Source organism: Manis javanica, chromosome 9 (genome assembly GCF_040802235.1).
Source record: "Manis javanica isolate MJ-LG chromosome 9, MJ_LKY, whole genome shotgun sequence".
Classification (NCBI taxonomy): domain Eukaryota; kingdom Metazoa; phylum Chordata; class Mammalia; order Pholidota; family Manidae; genus Manis; species Manis javanica.
This window is the reverse complement of record NC_133164.1, coordinates 77,356,776-77,378,100: the sequence shown is the minus strand read 5'-3', so window position 1 is coordinate 77,378,100 and position 21,325 is coordinate 77,356,776. Positions and strand designations below refer to the sequence as shown.

The following is a 21,325-nucleotide window of genomic DNA, read 5'->3' as shown; positions in this document are numbered from 1 at the left end:
AAAATATATATGGTTTTGGGAGATTTCCGCCAACCTGCTTACGTCACCATGTTGCAGTTTCTCACCTTCTCTTTCATATTTTTTTAGTTGAAATATAGTTGATATATAATATTGGTTTCAAGTATACAATATAGTGATTAAACCATTATACTCATTATTAAATCCTTATCCCAACTAGTGTAGTCACTGTCAATATAGAAATTACAGAACCATTGACTGTATTCTCTATGTTGTACTTTCGTTCCCCTGTGACTAATTCATATTATGGTTGATATTTTGTGCCTCTTTCCCTTCATCTATTTCACCCACCCATCCTAGCCCGTCCCCCATGATAACCACCAGTCACTTCTCAGTGTCTATGAATCTACCGGTTTTATTCATTTTGTTTTGTTTTCTTTTTACATTCCACATATAAGTTAATTAATGTGGTGTTTGTCTTTTGCTGCATGGTTTATTTTACTTAGCACAATAGTAAATCCATCCATGTAGTCACAAATGAAATGGCTGTCGTTTTTTCAATTCTAGGAAATGAGAAGTAAACCTCTAGAATGGTGATGGTGTGAATTTGTGAATATGTGTATGGGCTGACCTGGTTCTTTTTCTTTTGTCTTACTTGACAGGAGTGTGAAACCAAGATTGCACAAGAGATAGCCAGCCTTTCAAAAGAGGATGTTTCCAAAGAAGAAATGAATGAAAATGAAGAAGTTATAAATATTCTTCTTGCCCAGGTAAGATAAACTCCTTTTCTGTATTTTCTAAGGTTCTTCTCTTTTAAATAAAAATTGTATATATAAGGTGTACAACATGATGATTTGGTATCCCTGTTCATAGCAAAATGATTACTACACAGTTAATTAACATTATCTCCTCCCTTAAGTTACCTTTTCTTTTGTGATGAGAGCATGTAAAATCTACTCTCAGCATATTTCCAGTATTCATTGCAGTATTATTAACTGTAGTTGTCATGTCTGTACATTAGATCTCTATACTTACTCATGCTACTTAATTGTAACTTTGTATGTTTTGACGAAACTCTTCCCATTTCCCTTGCCCCCCATGAAGCCCTGGTAACCACTGTTCGTGCTTCTGTGAGTTCTACTTTTTTTCTTAAAATTCCACATATAAGAGAGATCATACAGTATTTGTCAATCTCTGGCTTATTTCACTTATCATAATATTCACTAGTTTCATAAACAAGATTTCCTTCTTTCTCATGGCTCAATAATATTCCTGTGTGTGTGTGTGCCTATGTACACGTTACATCATCTTTACACATTCATCCATTGTTATTTGGGTGGTTTTCATATTTGACAATTCTGAATAATGCTGCAGTGAACATAGGGGTGCAGCTATCTCTTCAATATCCTGTTCTCGTTTCCTTTGGTTATTGGTCTAGAAGTAGGATTGCTATATCATATGAGTTCTATTTTTTATTTTTTGAAGAAACTCAACATACTGTTTCCATAATGACTATGCCAGTTTACATTACTGCCAACAGTGTAAAAGAGTCCCTTTTCTCTCATCCTTACCAATACTTGTCTTTTGTTTTTTGATAATAAGCATCCTAAAAGGTGATCTGACATGGTGGTTTTAATTTGCATTTCACTGGTGGTTAATGACATTGAACATCTTTTCATGTATCTGTTGCCCATTTGTATGTCTTCTTTTGAGAAACATCTCTTTAGGTCCTTTGCTTATTTATTTATTTTTCTGCAGTTACCAAAGATTTGACTTATTTTATTTTATTTTAATTTATTTTCTTTTATTTATTTAATTTAATTTAATTTTATTTTATTTTATTTTATTTATTTTAATTTAATTTTATTTAATATTAATTTTATTTTAATTTAATTTAATTTATTTTACTTAATTTATTTCATTTTTTTAAATTAAGTTTATTATTTAATTAATTTAATTTAATTTAATTTGTTTTATTTTATTATATTTGTTTTATTTTATTATTATATTTTATTTTATTTATTTTATTTTATTTTTTATTTTATTTTTATTTTATTATTTTATGTTTATTTTATTAGTTTTAATTTTTTATTAAGGTATTATTGATATACACTTATGAAGGTTTCACATGAAAAAACAACGTGGATATGACATTTACCCCTATTATCAAGTCCCCACCCATACTGCAATGCAGTCACTGTCTATCAGTGTAGTAAGATGCCACAGATTCACTGTTTGCCTTCTCTGTGCTACACTGTTTTCCCTGTGACCCCCAACACCATATGTACTAAACATAATACCCCTGAATCCCCATCTCCCTCCCTTCTGACCCACCCTCTGATACCCCACCCCTTTGGTAACCACTAGTCCCTTCTTGGAGTCTGTGAGTCTGCCGCAATTTTGTTCCTTCAGTTTTGCTTTGTTCTTATACTCCACAAATGAGGGAAATCATTTGGTACTTATCTTTCCCCACCTGGCTTACTTGACGGAGCATAATATCCTCCAGCTCCATCCATGTTGTTGCAAATGGTAGGATTTGTTTCTTATGGCTGAATAGTATTCCATTGTGTATAAGTACCACATCTTCTTTATCCATTCATGAACTGATGGACACTTAGCTTGCTTCCATATCTTGGCTATTGTAAATAGTGCTGCAATAAACATAGGGATGCATATGTCTTTTTGAGTCTGAGAAGTTGTATTCTTCAGGTAAATTCCAAAGAGTGGGATTCTCGGGTCAAATGGAATTTCTATTTTTATTTTTTTGAGGAACATCCATATTGCTTTAGACAATGTTTGAACTAGTTTACATTCCCACCAGCAGTGTAGGAGGGTTCCCCTCTCTGCATCCTTGCCAGCATTTGTTGTTCTTAAGTCTTTTTGATGCTGGCCATCCTAACTGGTGTGAGGTGATATCTCATTGTGGTTTTAAGTTGCATTTCCCTGATGATTAGTGATGTAGAGCATCTTTTCATGTGTCTGTTGGTCATCTGAATTTCTTCTTTGGAGAAGTGTCTCTTCATATCCTCTTCCCTTTTTTAATCAGATTATTTGCTTTTTGGGTGGTGAGGTGTGTGAGTTCTTATTTATTTTGGATGTTAACCTCTTTTTGGGTATGTCACTTACAAATATATTCTCCCATACTGTAGGATGCCTTTTTTGTTCTGTTGATGGTGTCCTTTGCTGTACAGGAACTTTTTAGTTTGATATAGTCCCATGTGTTCATGTTTGCTTTTGTTTCCCTTTTTCGAGGAGATGCATTCAGGAAGAAGTTGCTCATGCTTATATTCAGGAGATTTTTGCCTTTGTTGTCTTCAAAGAGTTTTATGGTTTCATGACTTACATTCAGGTCTTTGATCCATTTTGAGTTTACTCTTGTGTATGGGGTTAAACAATAATCGAGTTTCATTCTCTTGCATGTAGCTGTCCAGTTTTGCCAACACCAGCTGTTGAAGAGGCTGTCATTTCCCCATTGTATATCCATGGCTCCTTTATCGTATATTAATTGACCATATATGGTTGGGTTTATATCAAGGCTCTCTAGTTTGTTACATTAGTCTATGGTTCTGTTTTTGTGCCAGTACCAAATTGTCTTGATTAATGTGGCTTTGTAGTAGAGCTTGAAGTTGGGGAGTATAATCCACCCAGCTTTATTCTTCCTTCTCAGGATTGCTTTGGCCTTTCGGGGTCTTTTGTGGTTCCAGATGAATTTTAGAACTATTTGCTTGAGTTCATAAGAGAATGCTGTTGGTATTTTGATAGGAATTGCATTGAATCTGTAGATTGCTTTAGGCAGGATGGCCATTTTGACAATATTAATTCTTTGTAACCATGAGCACGGGATGTGTTCCATTTATTGGTATCTTCTTTAATTTCTCTCATGATGGTCTTGTAGTTTTCAGAGTCTTTCACTTCTTTGGTTAGGTTTATTCCTAGGTATTTTATTCTTTTTGATGCGATTGTGAATGGAATTATTTTCCTGATTTCTCCTACTGCCAGTTCATCGCCAGTATATAGGAAAGCAACAGATTTCTGTGTATTAATTTTGTATCCTGCAACTTTGCTGAATTCAGATATTAGTTCTAGTAGTTTTGGAGTGGATTCTTTAAAGTTTTTTATGTACAATATCACGTCCTCTGCAAACAGGGACAGTTTAACTTCTTCCTTGCCAGTCTGGATGCCTTTTATTTCTTTGTGTTGTCTGATTGCCGTGGCTAGGACCTCCAGTGCTATATTGAATAAAAGTGGCGAGAGTGTGCATCCTTGTCTTGTTCCCAATCTTAAAGGAAAAAACTTTCAGCTTTTCGCTGTTAAATATATTGTTTGTTGCCTGTGCGTTTGTCATATATGGCCTTTATTATGTTGAGGTACTTGCCCTCTATACCCATTTTCTTGAGAGTTTTTATCATAAATGGATGTTGAATTTTGTCAGATGCTTTTTCAGCCTCTATGGAGATGATCATGTGGTTTTTGTCCTTATTTTTGTTGATGTGGTGGATAATGTTGATGGATTTTTTAATATTATACCATCCTAGCATCCCTGAGATGAATCCCACTTGATCCTGATGGATGATCTTTTGGTGTATTTTTGAATTCAGTTTGCTAATATTTTGTTTAGTATTTTTGTATCTATGTTCATCAGGGATATTGGTCTGTAATTTTCTTTTTTTATGCTGTTTTTGCCTGGCTGTCCTCATAGAATGAGTTTGGAAGTATTGCCTCTTCTTCTACTCTTTGAAAAACTTAAAGGAGGATGGGTATTAGGTCTTCACTAAATGTTTGATAAAATTCAGCAGTGAAACTATCTGGTCCAGTTTTGTTCTTAGGTAGTTTTTGATTACCAGTTCAATTTTGTTGCTGGTAATTGGTATTTCAGATTTTCTGTTTCTTTCTGGGTCAGCCTTGGAAGGTTGTATTTTTCTAGGAAGTTGTCCATTTCTTCTAGGTTATCCAGTTTGTTGGAATATAATTTTTCATAGTATTCTCTAATAATTCTTTGTATTTCTGTGGTGTCCGTAGTGATTTTTCCTTTCTCATTTCTGATTCTGTTTATGTGTGTAGACTCTCTTTTTTCTTAATAAGCCTGGCTCAGGATTTATCTATTTTGTTTATTTTCTTGAAGAGCCAACTCTTGCTTTCGTTGATTCTTTCTATTCTTTTATTCTTCTCGATTTTATTTATTTGTGCTCTCATCTTTATTATATCTCTCCTTCTGCTGAGTTTGGGCCTTATTTGTTCTTCTTTTTCTAGTTTCGTTAATTGTGAGTTTAGACTGTTCATGTGGGATTGCTTTTCTTTCCTGAGATAGACCTGTATTGCAATATACTTTCCCCTTAGCACGGCCTTCACTGCATCCCACAGATTTTGCAGTGTTGAATTATTGTTGTTATTTGTCTCCATATATTGCTTGTTCTCTGTTTTTCTTTGGTCATTTATCCATTGGTTATTTAGGATCATGTTGTGAAACCTCCATGTGTTTGTGAGATTTTTCATTTTCTTTGTATAATTTATTTCTCATTTCATACCTTTGTGGTCTGAGAAACTGGTTGGATAATTTTAATCTTTTTGAATATACCAAGGTGTTTTTGTGGCCTAGTATATGATCTATTCTTGAAAATGTTTCATGTGCACTTGAGAAGAATGTGTATTCTGCTGCTTTTGGGTGTAGAGTTCTGTAGATGTGGGTTAGGCCCATCTGTTCTAATGTGTTGTTCAGTGCCTCGGTGTCCTTCCTAATTTATGTCTGGTTGATCTGTCCTTCAGAGTGAGTGGAGTGTTGAAGTCTCCTAGAATGAATGCATTGCATTCTATTTCCAATTCTAATTCTGTTAGTAGTTTTTCTCATATGTAGGTGGTCCTGTGTTGGGTGTGCAGACATTTATAATGGTTATATCTTGTTGGATTAACCCCTTAATCATTATCTCATGGCCTTTTTTATCTCTTGAGACTTTCTTTGTTTTGAAGTCTGTTTTGTGTGAAAGAAGTAATACAACTCCTGCTTTTTTCTCCCTATTAGTTGCATGAAATATCTTTTTCCATCCCTTCACTTTTAGTCTGTGTTTATCTTTGGGTATAAAGTGAGTCTCTTGTAGGCAACATATAGATAGATCTTGTTTTTTTATCCATTCAGCGACTCTATGTCTTTTGATTATTGCCTTCAGTCCATTTATATTTATGGTGATTATCGACAGGTATATACTTATTGCCATTGCAGGCTTTAGATTTGTGGTTACCAAAGGTTTAAGGTTATCTTCCTTACTATCTAAGAGTCTAACTTAACTCATTTTGTATGCTAGTACATACACAACCTAAAGGTTCATTTTTCTCCTGCTTTTTCTTCCCCCTCCATTCTTTATGTATTAGGTATCATATTCTGTACTCTTTTTCTATCCTTTGATTGACTTTGAGGATAGTTGATTTAGTTTTGCATTTGCTTAATAATTAACTGTTCTTTCTTTACTGTGTTTTTATTTCCTCTGGTGAGAGGTATTAAACCTTAGGAACACTTCCATCTATAGCAGTCCCTCCAAAATACACTGTAGAGACATTTTGTGGGAGGTAAATTCTCTCAGCTTCGGCTTATCTGGAAATTGCTTAATCCCTCCTTCAAATTTAAATGATAATCTTGCTGGATAAAGTATTCTTGTTTCAAGCTCCTTCTGTTTCATGGCATTAAATACATCATGTGCCACTCCTTTGTGGCCTGTAATGTTTCTGCTGAGAAGTCTGATGATAGCCTGATGGGCTTTCCTTTGCATGTGATCTTATTTCTCTCACTGGCTGCTTTTAATAGTCTGTCCTTATCCTTGATCTTTGCCATTTTAATTGCTATATGTCTTGGTGTTGTCTTCCTTAGGTCCTTTGTGTTGGGAGATCTGTGCACCTCCCTGGCCTGCCAGACTATATCCTTCCCTAGATTGTGGAAGTTTTCATCAGTTACCCCCTCAAAGACACTTTCTATCCATTTTTCTCTCTCTTGTTCTTCTGGTACCCCTATAATGCAAATATTGTTCTGTTTGGATTGGTCACACAGTTCTCTCAAAATTCTTTCATTCTTAGAGATCCTTTTTTCTCTCTGTGCCTCAGCTTCTTTGTATTCCTCTTCTCTAATTTCTATTTCATTTATTGTCTCCTCCACTGTTTCAAATCTGATTTTAATACCCTCCATTGTGCTTTTCAATGATTGCATCCCTGACCGGAATTCATTCCTGAGTTCTTGAATATCTTTCCCTACCTGCATGAGCATGTTAATGATTTTTATTTTGAAATCCCTTTCAGGAAGATTCATGAGGTCTACATATTTGAATCTTTGTCAGGTGTTGTATTCATAATTTTACATTGAACCAGGTTTCTTTGGTATCTCACATTTGTATATGGTGCTGTAGTGCCCAGAATCTCTACTCTCTGGAGCTGCTCAGAACCTGAAGCAATGCTGGGTGTCTCAGGGTAATGGTATTGGTGCCTGGTGGGTGGAAAAAGCTGCTTTTCTGCTTCCCGGATGCTATGCCTGCCTCCACTCTCAGAATCAGTGGGCCAAGCACACAGGTACAAGCCTCTCTGCTTTGCGTTTGTAGTTGCTGTAGTCAGGTCTTCCCTCTGGGTGGCCTAACGCCAGGGTAGGGTTTGCCAGTTTGCGATCCAGGTGAGGCTGGCTCAGAGAAAGGCATAGTAGGCTGTGTATCATGGAGGGGGTCCTTCAAGCCGTGTAGCCAGCTGGGGAGCTGGAGTGCCTGAAGATCAAGAGAGTTCCTAACCTGCTGGGCAGAGTGTACCCAATTTTGTCTACCTGTCCTTTCTCTTGAGTAGTAAGCTCTGTGCAATTCTTGCCCCTTTAACAGCCCTCTTGGTGTTAGGAAGTCCCTCAGACTGCCCGCCTGTCTTTTGTACCAGAGCAGCCATACATGAATCCCTACTTTCCACTGGCGGCTGGAATATGTCTCTCCAGGTATTCTGCCTGTCTTAGCTTTCCAACCCCCTAATCATGAGAGTACCATGAAAGCACCATGAAATGTAGGTTTGTTCTCCTAGAGCAGATCTCCAGAGTTAGGTATTCAGCAGTCCCCGGCTTCTACTCATTCTCACTTCATTTCTCTTCCTCCCGATGGTGAGCTGGCATGAGGGAAGGGCTTGGGTCCTGCTGGACATGGCTTTGGTACATTACCCTGTTCCGGGAGGTTTATACTTTTCTCAACGTGTATGCAGTTTGGCGCAGCCCTGTTTCCTGTTGCTCTTTCAGGATTAGTCTTATTAATTATATTTTCATATTATATGCGGTTTTAGGAGGAAGCCTCTTTCTCACCTCTCATGCTGCCATCTTTAATCCTCCCTTTCCTTATTTTTTAATGGACTTGTTTTCTTGATATGGAGTTGAGTTCCTTATATATTTTTCAGTTATATGGTTTGCAGATATCTTCTCCCCTAGTCTATAAGTTGTGTATTGAACTTTTCAAGTTCTTTTTTGCTCTACAGAAGCTTTTTAGTTTGATGCAATCCCATTTGCCTATATTTGCTTTTGTTGCCTGTGCTTTTGGGGTCATATCTAAAAGATCATCCAGGTGTGTCAAGAAACTTCTTCCCTGTGTTTTCTTCTAATAGTTTTATGGTTTCAATTTTTACATTTAAATCTTTAATCCATTTTTAGTTGTTTTTTATATAGGAGTGAGATAAAGGTTCCATGTCATTCTTCTGCATGTAGAAAACCAATTTCCTGGCATAATTTCTTGAATAGGCTATCTTTTCTCCACTGTGTGCTCTTGGCACCTTTGTCAAAGTTGAATTGGCCATAAATGTGTGGATTTATTTCTGGGCTCTCTATTCTGCCCCATTGGTCCAGATGTGGGTTTGTGACTGTACCATACTGTTTTGATTATTGTTGCTTTGTGGTATATTTTGAAATCCATTAGCTTGTTGCTTCCAAAATTTTTCATTTTGTTCAAAATTGCTTTGGCTATTAGTGATCTTTTGTAGTTCTGAGTGAATTTTAGAATTGTTTTTTTCTATTTCCATGAAAAACATCATTTCAATTCTGAATCTGTAGATTGCTTTGGACATTTTAACAGTATTATTGCTTCTGATCCATAAACAATAGGATAGTTTTCCATTTATTGTGTCGCCTTCAATTACTTGCATAATGTTTTATAGTTTTTAGTATTTAGATCTTTTGCTTTCTTGGTTAAATTTATTCTATTTAATTTTTTTATGCTCTTGTTGATAGAATTGTTTTCTTAAGTTCTTTTCTGTATAGTTTGTTGTTAGTATATAGAAATGCAACTGATTTTTGTGTTATTTTTATATTCTGCAACTGTACTGAATTTATTAATTCTTACAGTTTTTTGATGAGGTCTTTATGGTTTTCTATATATAAGATCATGTCATCTGCAAACAGAGACCATTTTACTTTTTGGCAATATGGATACCTTTTATTTCTTTTTCTTGTTTAATTACTTTGGCTAGGACTTCCAGTAATATATTGAATGCAGGTGGTGAGAATGGGCATCATTCCTTGCTGCCATCATTCCATTGTTTTGTTCCTGATCTTAGAGATAAGTGCCTTTGAACCTTTCACTGTTGAGTATGATGTTGTTTGTTGGCTTGCCATATGTGACTTTTGTGTTGGTGTATATTCCTTATATACCCACTTTGTTGGGAGTTTTTATTACAAAATGATGTTGAATTTTCTCAAATGCTTTTTTTACATCAATTGAGATGACTTTTATTGTATCTTTAGATTAATGTAATGTACTCAATTTATTGATTTGCATATGTTGAACCATCCTTGCAGCCCAGAGATAAATCCCAGTTGATCATAGTTTCTAATCTTTTGAATGTGCTGTTGAATTTGATTTGCTAGTATGTTGTTGAGGATTTTCACATCTGTACAGCGGGGATCCTGGTCTGTAATTTTCTTCTCTTGTATTTGTCTGGCTCATGAAATGAGTTTGACAGTGTTCCCAACAGTTCAGTTGTCTGGAAGAGTTTGAGAAAGATTGGTGTTACTTCATTGAATGTTTGGTAGAATTCACCTGTGAAGGCATCCGGTCCTAGTATTTTCTTGGTTGGGAGATTTTTGAATACTGATTTACTCCTTACTCATAATTATTCTGTTCAGATTTTTTATTTCTTCATGATTCAGTCTTGGTAGGTTGTATATTTCCAAGAACCTACCCATTTCTTCCAAGTTACCCAATTTGTTGGCATATAAGTGTTCATTACAGTCTCTGTGTTTCTGTAGTATCAGTTGTAAAGGTATTTTCATTTGTAATTTTATTATTTATTTGTTTATGATTTTGTTTTTCTTTTAGTTTTAGCTAAAGGTTTGTCCGTTGTCTTTCCAAAAAACCAATTCTTAGTTTTATGGATCTTTTGTATTTTCTAGTCTATTTCATTTATTTCTTCCCTCATCCATACTGCCTTCTGTTAATTTTAGAGTTAGTTTTTCTAGTTTCCTGTCATGTAAAGATAGGTTGTTTATTTGAGAGCTTTCTTTTTTCTTAATGTAGGCATTTATCATCTTAAACTTCCTTCTTAGAACTGCTTTTGCCACATCCCATGTTTTGGTATGTTGTATTTCCATTTTTGTTTATCTGAAGATTTTTTTTTTTTTAGTTTATATTTTAACCCATTGGCTGTTGAGGAATGTGTTGCAAGTCTCTCAATGGTCATTATATAATTTGAGAAACTAAAACTACAGAGATGTGAATCTTTGAACCAAACTTGTGAGATAATTTAGAGGTTCTAGAGGGATTGTGCCTATTGTATTTGGCCCTGTCTTTATGTGATGTTTGTTTAAATGTTCAGCTGGAAAAAGAAACGATCTTTTCCTTATTCATTGCTTTTTACTGGACAGATGCACTACTTAGTCTCATTTTATTCTAGACGCGTTGCTTAATTTCACATCATCTACGCACAGATCTGAGTTAATAGGTATTTCCCCTCATTTACAGATTAGTGGTGTTTTTCCATATTAATGAGATGGGACTTTAATATTTTAAGACATGTTCTTGCTGGTCACAAAGTTTGGGATCCTTGAAATGGTACAGATTTTAAGTGATAGTTGTTGAAACACCTTTTAGATATTTTGATTTTATTCTTTGTGGGTGAAAGTCAGTTGTTGGAGATTATTTTATTATTTATTCATTAACTTGACATGTAGTTCTTTAGTTCTACTGTATTCCAGTCATAGAGCTGAAGTTGAACTCTTTTCTTTCTTCTGAATGTCTCTTCACCCTTACTTGTTCTGGAGATTCCCAGAGCTTAACCAGACACAAATGAAGTTCTAGGCTCTAACAACATCAGAAGTATCCACTGTGGGATACTTAATGCCTTGAAAGTTTCAGTTCTTTTCTGTCACCTCTGGAAAAATACATGGTTTTGCCTAGCAGGGAGACAGAATGCCTTTCCCATGAAGAGAGAATGAATTATGTCTTTATCTCAGAGTTTTTTCAATCTGATAGTTATTGGAACATTAGCTTTCATAGGTATGCTGAGGTGAAGGGAAGCATCTCTGTGTTTAGAGACACTTAGGGAATACTGTATATTACACCTCTGAGAGACATTTTTATGCATGGTGGAGGCTTTGCATAGTTCACTTTAGGACTTGACCATGGTGTCTTTCAAATTTGATTGCAAGCACTCATCCTCTGCTTACCTGTTTGCTTGGAAAGAAATGCCACAGACCTTCACCTGCCTCCAGCTCCTTATTTTCAGAGCCTTACAAATCTCTGTTACCTCCTAAGTTTCTCTGCTTTGCTTCTTTTCTCTAGTTGGAGGGGAGGGTCTAGCTAGAATTTGGGCAGATAGAGATTTTCCCCATTGGTGATCTAACTAGTTTTAGAAATGCATATTCTGTGAAAGCAGAATATTTACTGTTTAAATATTATCTCTTGGGACCTGGGTTGAAGAGGATGGTGGCTTGTGGTAAGGAGAGAAATTTTCTTCTGTGAACATCTTTTCTTCACTAGATCTGCTTTAAGGTACTGCTAACACCAGCTGCACATCTCCTGAGTCCTTTTTTTTCCTGGTGACATTATTGAAGGCCACCTTGGCCCTAAAATAGATACTCTCTTTACTGAGAAGTGGGAAGGCTTTCAAAAAAGACTCGGAAGCAAAAGCAGACTTAGTCACCTAAACTTTGTCTTTGTGCCCAGTGTTGTAGCTTCATAGGAACCTTTACAAAAGAAGGACATGGGATTCCTAGGTGGCATTTTATGTCTTGAGAAAAATCTAGTCATTCCTCTCCAATAACTCAGTTTAGTTTTTCTCAAAGAAGGCTTTTCTTGACATTAAGGAAACAGGATACTTTTTGGTTTTACAGCACAAGCTTTCCCATAACTTAGGTGTTACATGTATGGGGCTAAAGAATTTAGGGCAACATAAGGAGACCCCAGAAAGGTGGCATTTCCTAGACTCAAACTCTAGTTTACCAATGATCATTATTTTAGGAGAATGAGATCCTGACTGAACAGGAAGAGCTTCTAGCCATGGAGCAGTTTCTGCGGCGACAGATTGCCTCAGAAAAAGAGGAGATTGAACGCCTCAGAGCTGAGATTGCTGAAATTCAGAGGTAAAGAAAAGCTAAGGATTTTAAAGTTTCCAAGAATGTTTACTTAAATATAAGCATAATTGTTTCAGCTTTCAGACTTTCATATATAAGAATTAGGTATCTTAAATTAATCATCTTTCAGTTTTAGAATGGTGTTAATTAAGCAGACTCATGAAAGCCTGGCAAATCTAAAAGAAGGGAGGTGCAGCGAGGCAGTTGTTGTGTGTGTGGCTGTGTGTCATCTCTTTCCTTGTGTCTCACCCATGCAGCCGCCAGCAGCACGGCCGGAGTGAGACGGAGGAGTACTCTTCTGAGAGTGAAAGCGAGAGTGAGGATGAGGAGGAGCTTCAGATGATCCTGGAGGACCTGCAGAGACAGAATGAGGAGCTGGAGGTGAGTGTGGGCACCCACCAAGGACCACACTGACTTCTGGAAAGGTGGAGAGACCACTTATTTCCCCTTACGAGTTTTCTTTTCCTCCTTCACAACCAGCTAGGGAGGCTGAGAGGAATTTAGGGGATGTCTTACTAAAGAGCATGAGCCTCACTAAATTTAGGTGATCTCTCCTGACATTGAGTACTGCAGACGTTCTCCCCTCTTAACAGTGAGCCTCACCTAACTGTGCTGGTTTAAGCAACATTGATGACCTGGTCTGTGTTCTCAGAAAAAGAAGTGCTAGTAAAGAAGAAGGTGTCCTGAATCTTCCTGTGTGTCAATGAGGGACAAAATTTTCTCTTGGCCCTTAACATGTAAAACCATAGATGAGAGTAAACTCGGCACTAGGAAACAAGGAAACAACTGCACAGTAAAAAGAATGCAACAGATTTAAATGATCTTGATCAGAATTTCCCATCTTATTCCAAATAAAACATCATCTCCAAATGGTTTACCTAAGGGTTGAGAGAGAGAAGCCATTCTTTTCTTAAAAAGGAGTTGAGGGATGTTGGGACAGCTTTGTTTCCCTTATTCAGGTATGTTCAGTTGCTAGGGCAAACCAGAGCTACCCACCACATAGAAAACCAAAAGATTCCACTCAAAACCACCACCCACAGAGTCCTCTCTCCAGCAACCTGTGGACACAGTTCAGAGAAGCTGAACCCCACCAAGGCTCAGGGTTCAAGACATCGGCACAACCATGGCTGTGCTGAGGGAGAGGCAAAACAGTGGTTGGGAGCTGAGCTGTCATCAGACTCTGTGTGCATCTCCCTTGCTCCAGCTGCAGTGAGCCATTCTTCCATTCTTGAGAAAGTCTCACACTGGCACCTAATTCTGCTTTCTTAACATTTTACAGATCATATTAAAATCCTGAGCAGTAGAAAAACATAATTCTGTAATTACAGTAGAATATTTATATATATATATATATATGTATATATATATAAAAAACAAGATGTCATTTATCTGGCAGATAGCCAGGTCTGCCATCTTCCACTGAGATTTTTTTCTACTTGGGGTCCGCTCTAAGTCTCACCCACTCTGAATCAGCAGGAATGCCTAGTTATCAAAGGCAAAGATGCACAAGTGGAACCTAGTGCTTCTGCTCATACCCTGGTAACAACAGCTCAGTCACATGGCCAAAGCTAGCTGCAAGGGAGGCTGGGAAATTCAGGTTGCATGGAAATGCCATGGTTTAGAGGAAGAGGGTGTGCTGTGCAGCCGTCAGCTTGCCATGAGGGAGGTCACTGGGAGTTTGGGGTTTGCTACTGTGTTACATTACCTCAACTTTGCTGAATGAGTACAGGTAATTTATAACTGATCACTTTCCATAGTTGAGTAAGTAGTTTAGATGTAAAGTAATGCCATTCAGAAAAGAGAAAAGACATTCACTTTTGAGACAAATCTAGGATTTTATCTTACTCCTTCCCTCTAATTGCTAAAGTCACTTTTGTTCCCCTTATTTAAGGGGTCAGCAGTCTCTTAAAAAACAAAGTGTATCTCTTATAAACACTAGAATATTTAATATTAAACTATTTTCTGTTGGTACACTTATTGTTTTCCAGATGTATTTGCTCTTTTGTAATTAGAAACAGAATTTATATTCTTGAATTTTGTCCATTCTGGATCAAGGTGGTTTGTGTACTTCATTTGCATATTCATGAGGTTCATGTCTTCTATTTCACAACTAAGTTGACTAAAGCGAAAGTAGATTCTCATGTAGGATATCCATGCTAACTGTTCTCTGCTCCTGAGTCATCATCTTTCTGACCTTCTTGCTTAAATGACAACTGTTCTTTCTGTCTTCCTCAAGATAAAGAACAATCATTTGAATCAAGCAATTCATGAAGAGCGAGAGGCCATCATCGAACTGCGTGTGCAGCTACGCCTGCTCCAGCTGCAGCGAGCCAGGCCTGAGCCACAGGCGCAGGATGATGACGAGCCCGAGAGGCGCGGGGGTGCTGTCCAGCCACCCAGAGACAGTGCCCTGGAGACAAAAGCAGCTAAAGAGCTGCCAAAAGCAGGCAAGGAGCAGGCCAAGCCATCGCCAAGCAGAGACAGGAAGGAGACGCCCATCTGAGCAGCCCTGGGTCATGGATCCCCCAGGCCTAATAAGACCTGTGCATCTTACTGTAATACCAAGAGGCACAACTCTGCTGTACATTCTGTAAAGATGTCTTTTCTTCTCAGACTCTTCCTTCTTTCATATGTATGACTTCTCCGTGTCAGGCTCAGGTTACACAGGAGGACAAAGCAGTGGACGCATTATGGGCTTGTAGGAGACAGATGACTTCCAGATAGTGTCAGCTTATTTAAAGATTAATTTTCTTTGTTAACTTAAAATAACTATTTTAACCCTTGAGTGGCTTCTTTTTAAACCAAAAATTGTCTTTCTTTGCTTTTTTATTATGGCAGAATTGGGATCTCTTTCTCCCTTTTGGGGAGGGGAGGATCCAAACAAGGTATATACTGTTCCTGCCTTGTGGATGGCCCCACAGTGTCACCCTCCAGGGTCTCTGCTTACCTAGTCACTCTTGCTTGTGCCTTTTACACCTTTTTGGTGCAGATTATATAATGGGAAGCTGCCTTGTATTTCCTGATTGGCCAGAATGGCACTTACGGGGTTACCTTACCTACCCTCATCACCTTCTCCTTTGACAGCCCTTGACCACAGTCCATGAGCCTGAGTCACCAGGATGGCCTTGGTAGTTGCAGACAGAGCTGCCTGTGGAGCCCCCTCCAGCCCTGGAGCTGTGTGGCTGCTCCTTCCAGCTCCTTGCTGCTGGTCATCAGCAAATGCTTTTAACCTGGGCTGGTTGAAGGTAGCTGCCTTGACCTAAGACATCCATGCAGAGGATCTCTTTTTCAAACCAGGAATCTTCTATGTGACTGACTTTCCATTAAAAAAAGAATGATTTAAATTGCTTGCTTGGGCTAGAATGTAAATGTCTCTTTGCCTGAATAAGCCATATATATGCTCTTAGAAATTGCCAGTTGTCCATATTGTTTCAGTGAATCTGCTGATGACTCCCAATTGACATGATTGAGCAATAGAAAAAAATATTTAAGGATACCTGTGATCCCCCACCCAGTTTTCTTGCTTCCACCACTTCTCTGGTGACCTAAAATGTCTGGGAGGCGGGCTTGGCACCTGTGTTTAGTTGTGCTCTGTTCTAAGTAAGTGGCACCCGTGAGGTAGGTCAGCTCTCATGGCCATGAAGACAAATCCCACACGCTCAAGGTGATGGAAACAAACCCCCCACATGAGGGCTCTGTCCTCTCCTCCTCCTCGTTAGTATTTATTTTCAGCACCTGTTTGATGCAGTTTTTTATTCTCTATTGCACTGTTGTGACTTTTTGGCCATTGTTTGATTTTTGTACAAAAAAAAGCTTTGTTATAGAAATCAGCATACTATTTTTTTAAATCTGGAGAGAAGATATTATGGTGACTGAAAATATGGTCAGGTGTCAAATATAAATGTATAAAAGCCTTCTTGCTGTCCTGTCATATTACATGCATTTTATATTTGCTGGCAATATTGAAGGTTTCTTTTTTGTGTAAACTCTAATTTCTATCAAGGTGTCATGGATTTTTTAAATTAGTATTTCATTACAATGTCTCAGCGTTGATTAACTAATTTTTGCCAGGAACATTATTGATCAAGGAAATAAATTCAACAGCCATTTGAGGAAAAAAAAATTGTGTTTTGTACACATTCTTTGAAATAATTGATGTCTTGTGGCTGGCAAGGAGTTGACTTAACATTTCTTTAAGGTCCAAGAGTGAACAAATTGTGTTTTAACTCACTTTGTGTTTCTCCCCTAGGGAGAGTCGATGCCCACTGCTGGTTACTGGGGTATGCAGCGGCTCTCCCGTCCATCCCCAAACAGGTGCTTGAGACCCCAAGTGAACATGTTCACACAACCCAGCTGACTGGGCTTGGATCTGCAGCTGCTTGTGTGAGCAGTGTCCTGGTTTGAGTGCAAAATGAGCTTTGCCCTTCTATCATGATCCACAAGGCAGCTGGCCCAGCTTGGTGAAAGAGCAGGTTGGTTATTGCAGATACTTTCCTTTAGGTGATGGCAGCACTAACTTGTGTGGATTTGGCAATTCCTGGTTGGCTTCAAGATTACATTTACGGAGAAGAGCTGAAACTAGTAAGTCTGTTTGGTTGACTTGAGGCTTACCATAGGCAACTCCATTTGGGGCCTATGGTCTTGTTTTTAACAATACGCTCCTTTTGATCAGCACAGCCTGAGAGATGTGGTCAAAATCTAAGGAATTAGCACTCCTCCCAGTGACTGCTCTTGCAGTTTTTGCTGACTCTGCATGGCATTCACGGGTCATAATGTCAGGTTCACATTCTTTAAGCTGGTCGTTCTCTTTGTTCTTTTTCTGATGTTATATTCTCAGGGAGATCATTTGCTTGGTGGTTAGTGGCCACAAACATGCATTTAAAGCTTTTGAGAACTCGGTGCATGAAGGATACTACTATGAATCTAGGCAGGATAACTGCCAATGTCTGGAATGCACATCAGAGCTATCATCCCCAAGACTCAAATCAATCAGCAAGGACAGACCCTGTTGAAGGAGTCACTTTCTGAAGCCAATGGGTTTCTTCATTTATGTTGCTGAGTCTCAACGTCCCCAGAAGAGTCAATCAAAGTGCAGCAAATGGTGTTGGCACAAACACCTTACTTGGCTAAAAGATAATGAAGGGTTATCCTATTGTCAAGAACAACTTAGGCCAGGGAGTTAAGGAATTTCTTTTGTTGGACAGCTATTGCTTTAGCAGCAGATTCTGCAATACTTTCAAGAGTTAAGGAGATGTTTCTCATCATAGCCTCATTTGCACTTACTGCTAGTTTAGGGGAATAGGGATCTATTGAAGAAAGTGAATTTTGAATCATGAATATCTCCTGGTAATTTTGAATCTAGCTCAGGACTGGAAAAGTGATGGCCATAGAGGCCAGCAAAAGTCAGGATCTTTAGACTACACAGGTGGTTTTATTTGGGTTGCCCTTGCCTTGTGTCCCTTTCTTTGCACAGAAGATGCAAAGGTTCTCCAGGTTTGGGGTTGCTAACTAGACATGGGGAGACAGACCCCCAGGGTTAGGAAGCCTGACATGATAGAGGGCTGAGTTTGTTCCTGAGAAGTTTGTGATAGAATTACTGGATCATCAGCATTATGGCAAATCCAACAGTTGTTTGGAGTTTGGATTCCCCCTCCCCTCAGCAATGGTCTCAAATAAATAAACAGTGGTATTTTCCAGGCCAGAGCAAGACTAAAGGTGAATAAAAAAACCTTTAAGACCTTCATGGATAAGAATTAGGAAAAGAATAGTCAGGGAAGGAGGAATGGAAAGAAATGTTCTTGTTTTGGCATTTTGAGAGAAAGTCTACCTTGATGCCAGCTACTTTTCTTCCTAATCAATTTGATTTTGAGTCTCTAGCATTAGCACAGGTGGATGTCAGATGGAGCCTTTTTCAGCTGTGAAATAGGTACCTGTGGTTCAACATCTTGTAATTTGTCAGTGGTGTCAGTTGTCAAAAGTACTTGATAGAGACCTTTCCATGAATCTCACTTCTGCAAAAGCATGATTAAAGCAACTGTTGGTGGATGACAAAAGACTTACTGCCCTTGGTTAAAGATCTGTGTGAGTTCATTTGATAAGGAAATGTAGTTATTAGTGTAATATGCAATCAGGATAATTTCTGGACAATAAGTTGACAAATCTGTAGAAACTTCCATTTCTGGAATACCTTTTTAGTAACTTATATCCAAACACATATAACTTAAGAAAGCTTGATCATCACTTTGAGAAAAATGTCAAAAGGTTTGAACATTTGATTAAAGAGGGTCACAGATCATTATGAAATACTACTTGGCTATATAACCATGTGACAGTAGGATGTTAAAGGCAAACATAAGGTTATGTAAGTGTGAACAAAAGTTAGCTCTCTTAATATCAAGAAGAATGGGTTTCTTAAGTAATCAAAGACCTGTACAACATTAAGCACAGTATGTTATTTTGGTAAGACACAAAATCTTTGCTGTCCAGACAGATTACCTTAAAAGGTTAAAAAAAGAAAACACCCCAAACCTTTGTTTACAATTTCTTATTAATAGCAGACAAAAAATCTAAGAAAATTGTCCTTATAACAGAAAACTAAATTTTAATTTTGCACCAGTGTAATTTTGATAGAACTCATTTTTAATGAAACTTACATAAGATCATTCAAATCTTAGCCACTTTCACCACACATAGAATTCCTTTCCCAAGACTCCTTTCCATAAACCTAACAACTTTTTTATATCCATGCAGGTTTTGTCCTATGTTTTTCCTCTTCCTCATTCTGGAACTGAATCATTTAACTTGCCTTACCTACTTTTCATACACAGTTGCTTCTTTTCACTCTTACTATTTCTAAGCAAATTTAATTACATATATTGACTATAATTCTTAACCCTTAGAGTCCTTAATTCCTAGTGAAAACTAAGAAGTAGTTTCTAACTCTGGAAAACTAAGAAGTGATTGTGGATTGTTAATACTAGCATTCTGTGGCTTGGCCAGTTTATACATTTCATAATTTCTAGAAGCATATTCTTCCTCATAGTAAATTTTCCAATGTGGCACAAAATATTTTTACTAATAATCCAAGTATCTTTAGTTTTTCTATAATTGGAAATAATCTAGATATTCTATGAATATCTAAAGTATCTCAGTATAACTTTAAGGTTTCAATATATCAAAAAGATTTTGGAAACTATTTTTAAGTAGACATACCAAAACAGCATAATTATTGTTGAAAAGTTCACTTATAAACCTTTGTCTTACATCTATTTCATTCACTTGTTAATAATTATGTTTAGTCAGGGATATATTTTAAGAGACGTTAAACAGCTATCATCTTAAGTTCTCTTTCTGCTGACAAGCTGTGTAACAGTGATAACATCAGCCTACTTAACTCTTCTAGTACACCTAGGCAGATTAAGTTTTATGTCCACATTATATTTAATGCTGGTAACTCTAGAGACATAATTGTTTTAATTAAACAAACTTAAATTGGCTTTTATTTAGTAAAGATTATCCTGGATGATGTGAACTTGAAAAACATTTGGATGAGTTTCTATATATCTGAGAGTATACTTGATTTATATAAATATGTAACACTTGTTTGTCTCTAAGCCAATTAAATAGAAATCTTTACAAATTGATTTTGGCAATACCATCCAGAGTTAGAAAAGAAGTCATATATTTGTTATATACACAAACACAGACATACATAAACATACAGATATATGCAAACAGATCTTGTAACTTTCATTTAAAAATTTTAGCCATAGGACAGGCATGACAATGCAAAACTCAATAGTTAATGAAAACAGTTGGATCCAAATTGGTTTCTGGCAGATGCAATAAGTTAAGGTTACCTGCTTAGATGGCTTAAACTTTTCACCAATGCTTGTGGAGATCATTTTAAAGATTTTTCATGGGCCTAATACTCAGTAGCCTTTCCTTTTTTTCTGATAAGAATTACACAGAGAATACCAGTTAGAATATCTGCATCTCAAAAGGAAGAGAAAGAACACAAGCTCCACCAAGGAAGACTTGTTTTTTTAAGTCCCTATTTTTAGGTATACTACATGCCTTCTGAGACTGAAAGGGGTGGTTTGGGATTGGTTAAAAAAAAAAAGAAGAGGTGAACTTTGGATTGCTTTAGGGCTGCATTTCTGTTCTTGTGAAGAAAATTTATAATACAAGCACCTTTTTAAAAATCAAAGTATCATTGATACACAATCTTATACTGGTTTGAAATGTACAACACAGTGGTTCAGCAGTTACCCATATTATTAAATCTTCACCCCTCCTAGTGTACTTACTATCTATCAATGCAGAAAAATGTTACAGAATTTCTATCGACTATATTCTCCATACTATACTACCATCTTCATGGCCAGCTTATACTGTGATTGTGAATTATTGTGCCCCTTTATCCCCCTCACTCTCCCCATTCTCACCTGAACCCCTCTCCCTTGGTAGCCACTTGTCAGTTCTCAGTGTCTGTGAGCCTTGCTGTTTGGTTCCTTCTGTTTTGCTTTGTTTTTATACTCCACAAATAAGTGAAATCATATGGTATTTGCCTTTCTCTGCCTGGCTTATTTCACCAAATGTAATACCCTCTAGATCCATCTATGTTGTTGCAAATGCAGGATTTTTCTTTTTATGGCAGAATAATATTTTATTGTGCATACATACCACATCTTCTTTATCCATTCATCTATTGATCGACACTTAGGCTGCTTCCGTATTGGCTATTACATAGTGCGACGATAAACATGGGGTGCATATATCCTTTCAAATCAGGGATTTTGTTTTCTTCAGGTA

The 21,325-nt window shown here is 37.2% G+C and overlaps 1 protein-coding gene across 1 annotated transcript in view; it reads left to right on the top strand.

Annotated features, from left to right (window-relative positions):
* Window positions 1–16,634, top strand: part of RALBP1 (ralA binding protein 1) — a 59,064-nt gene extending 42,430 nt beyond the window's left edge. Inside the window, exons 7-10 of the mRNA XM_017672243.3 lie at window positions 621–728; window positions 12,399–12,520; window positions 12,769–12,892; window positions 14,748–16,634. Coding sequence (XP_017527732.3) covers window positions 621–728; window positions 12,399–12,520; window positions 12,769–12,892; window positions 14,748–15,014 — 621 coding nt within the window. The 3' untranslated portion in view covers window positions 15,015–16,634. The remainder of the gene's footprint in view (window positions 1–620; window positions 729–12,398; window positions 12,521–12,768; window positions 12,893–14,747) is intronic.
* The last annotated feature ends 4,691 nt before the right edge of the window (window positions 16,635–21,325 follow it).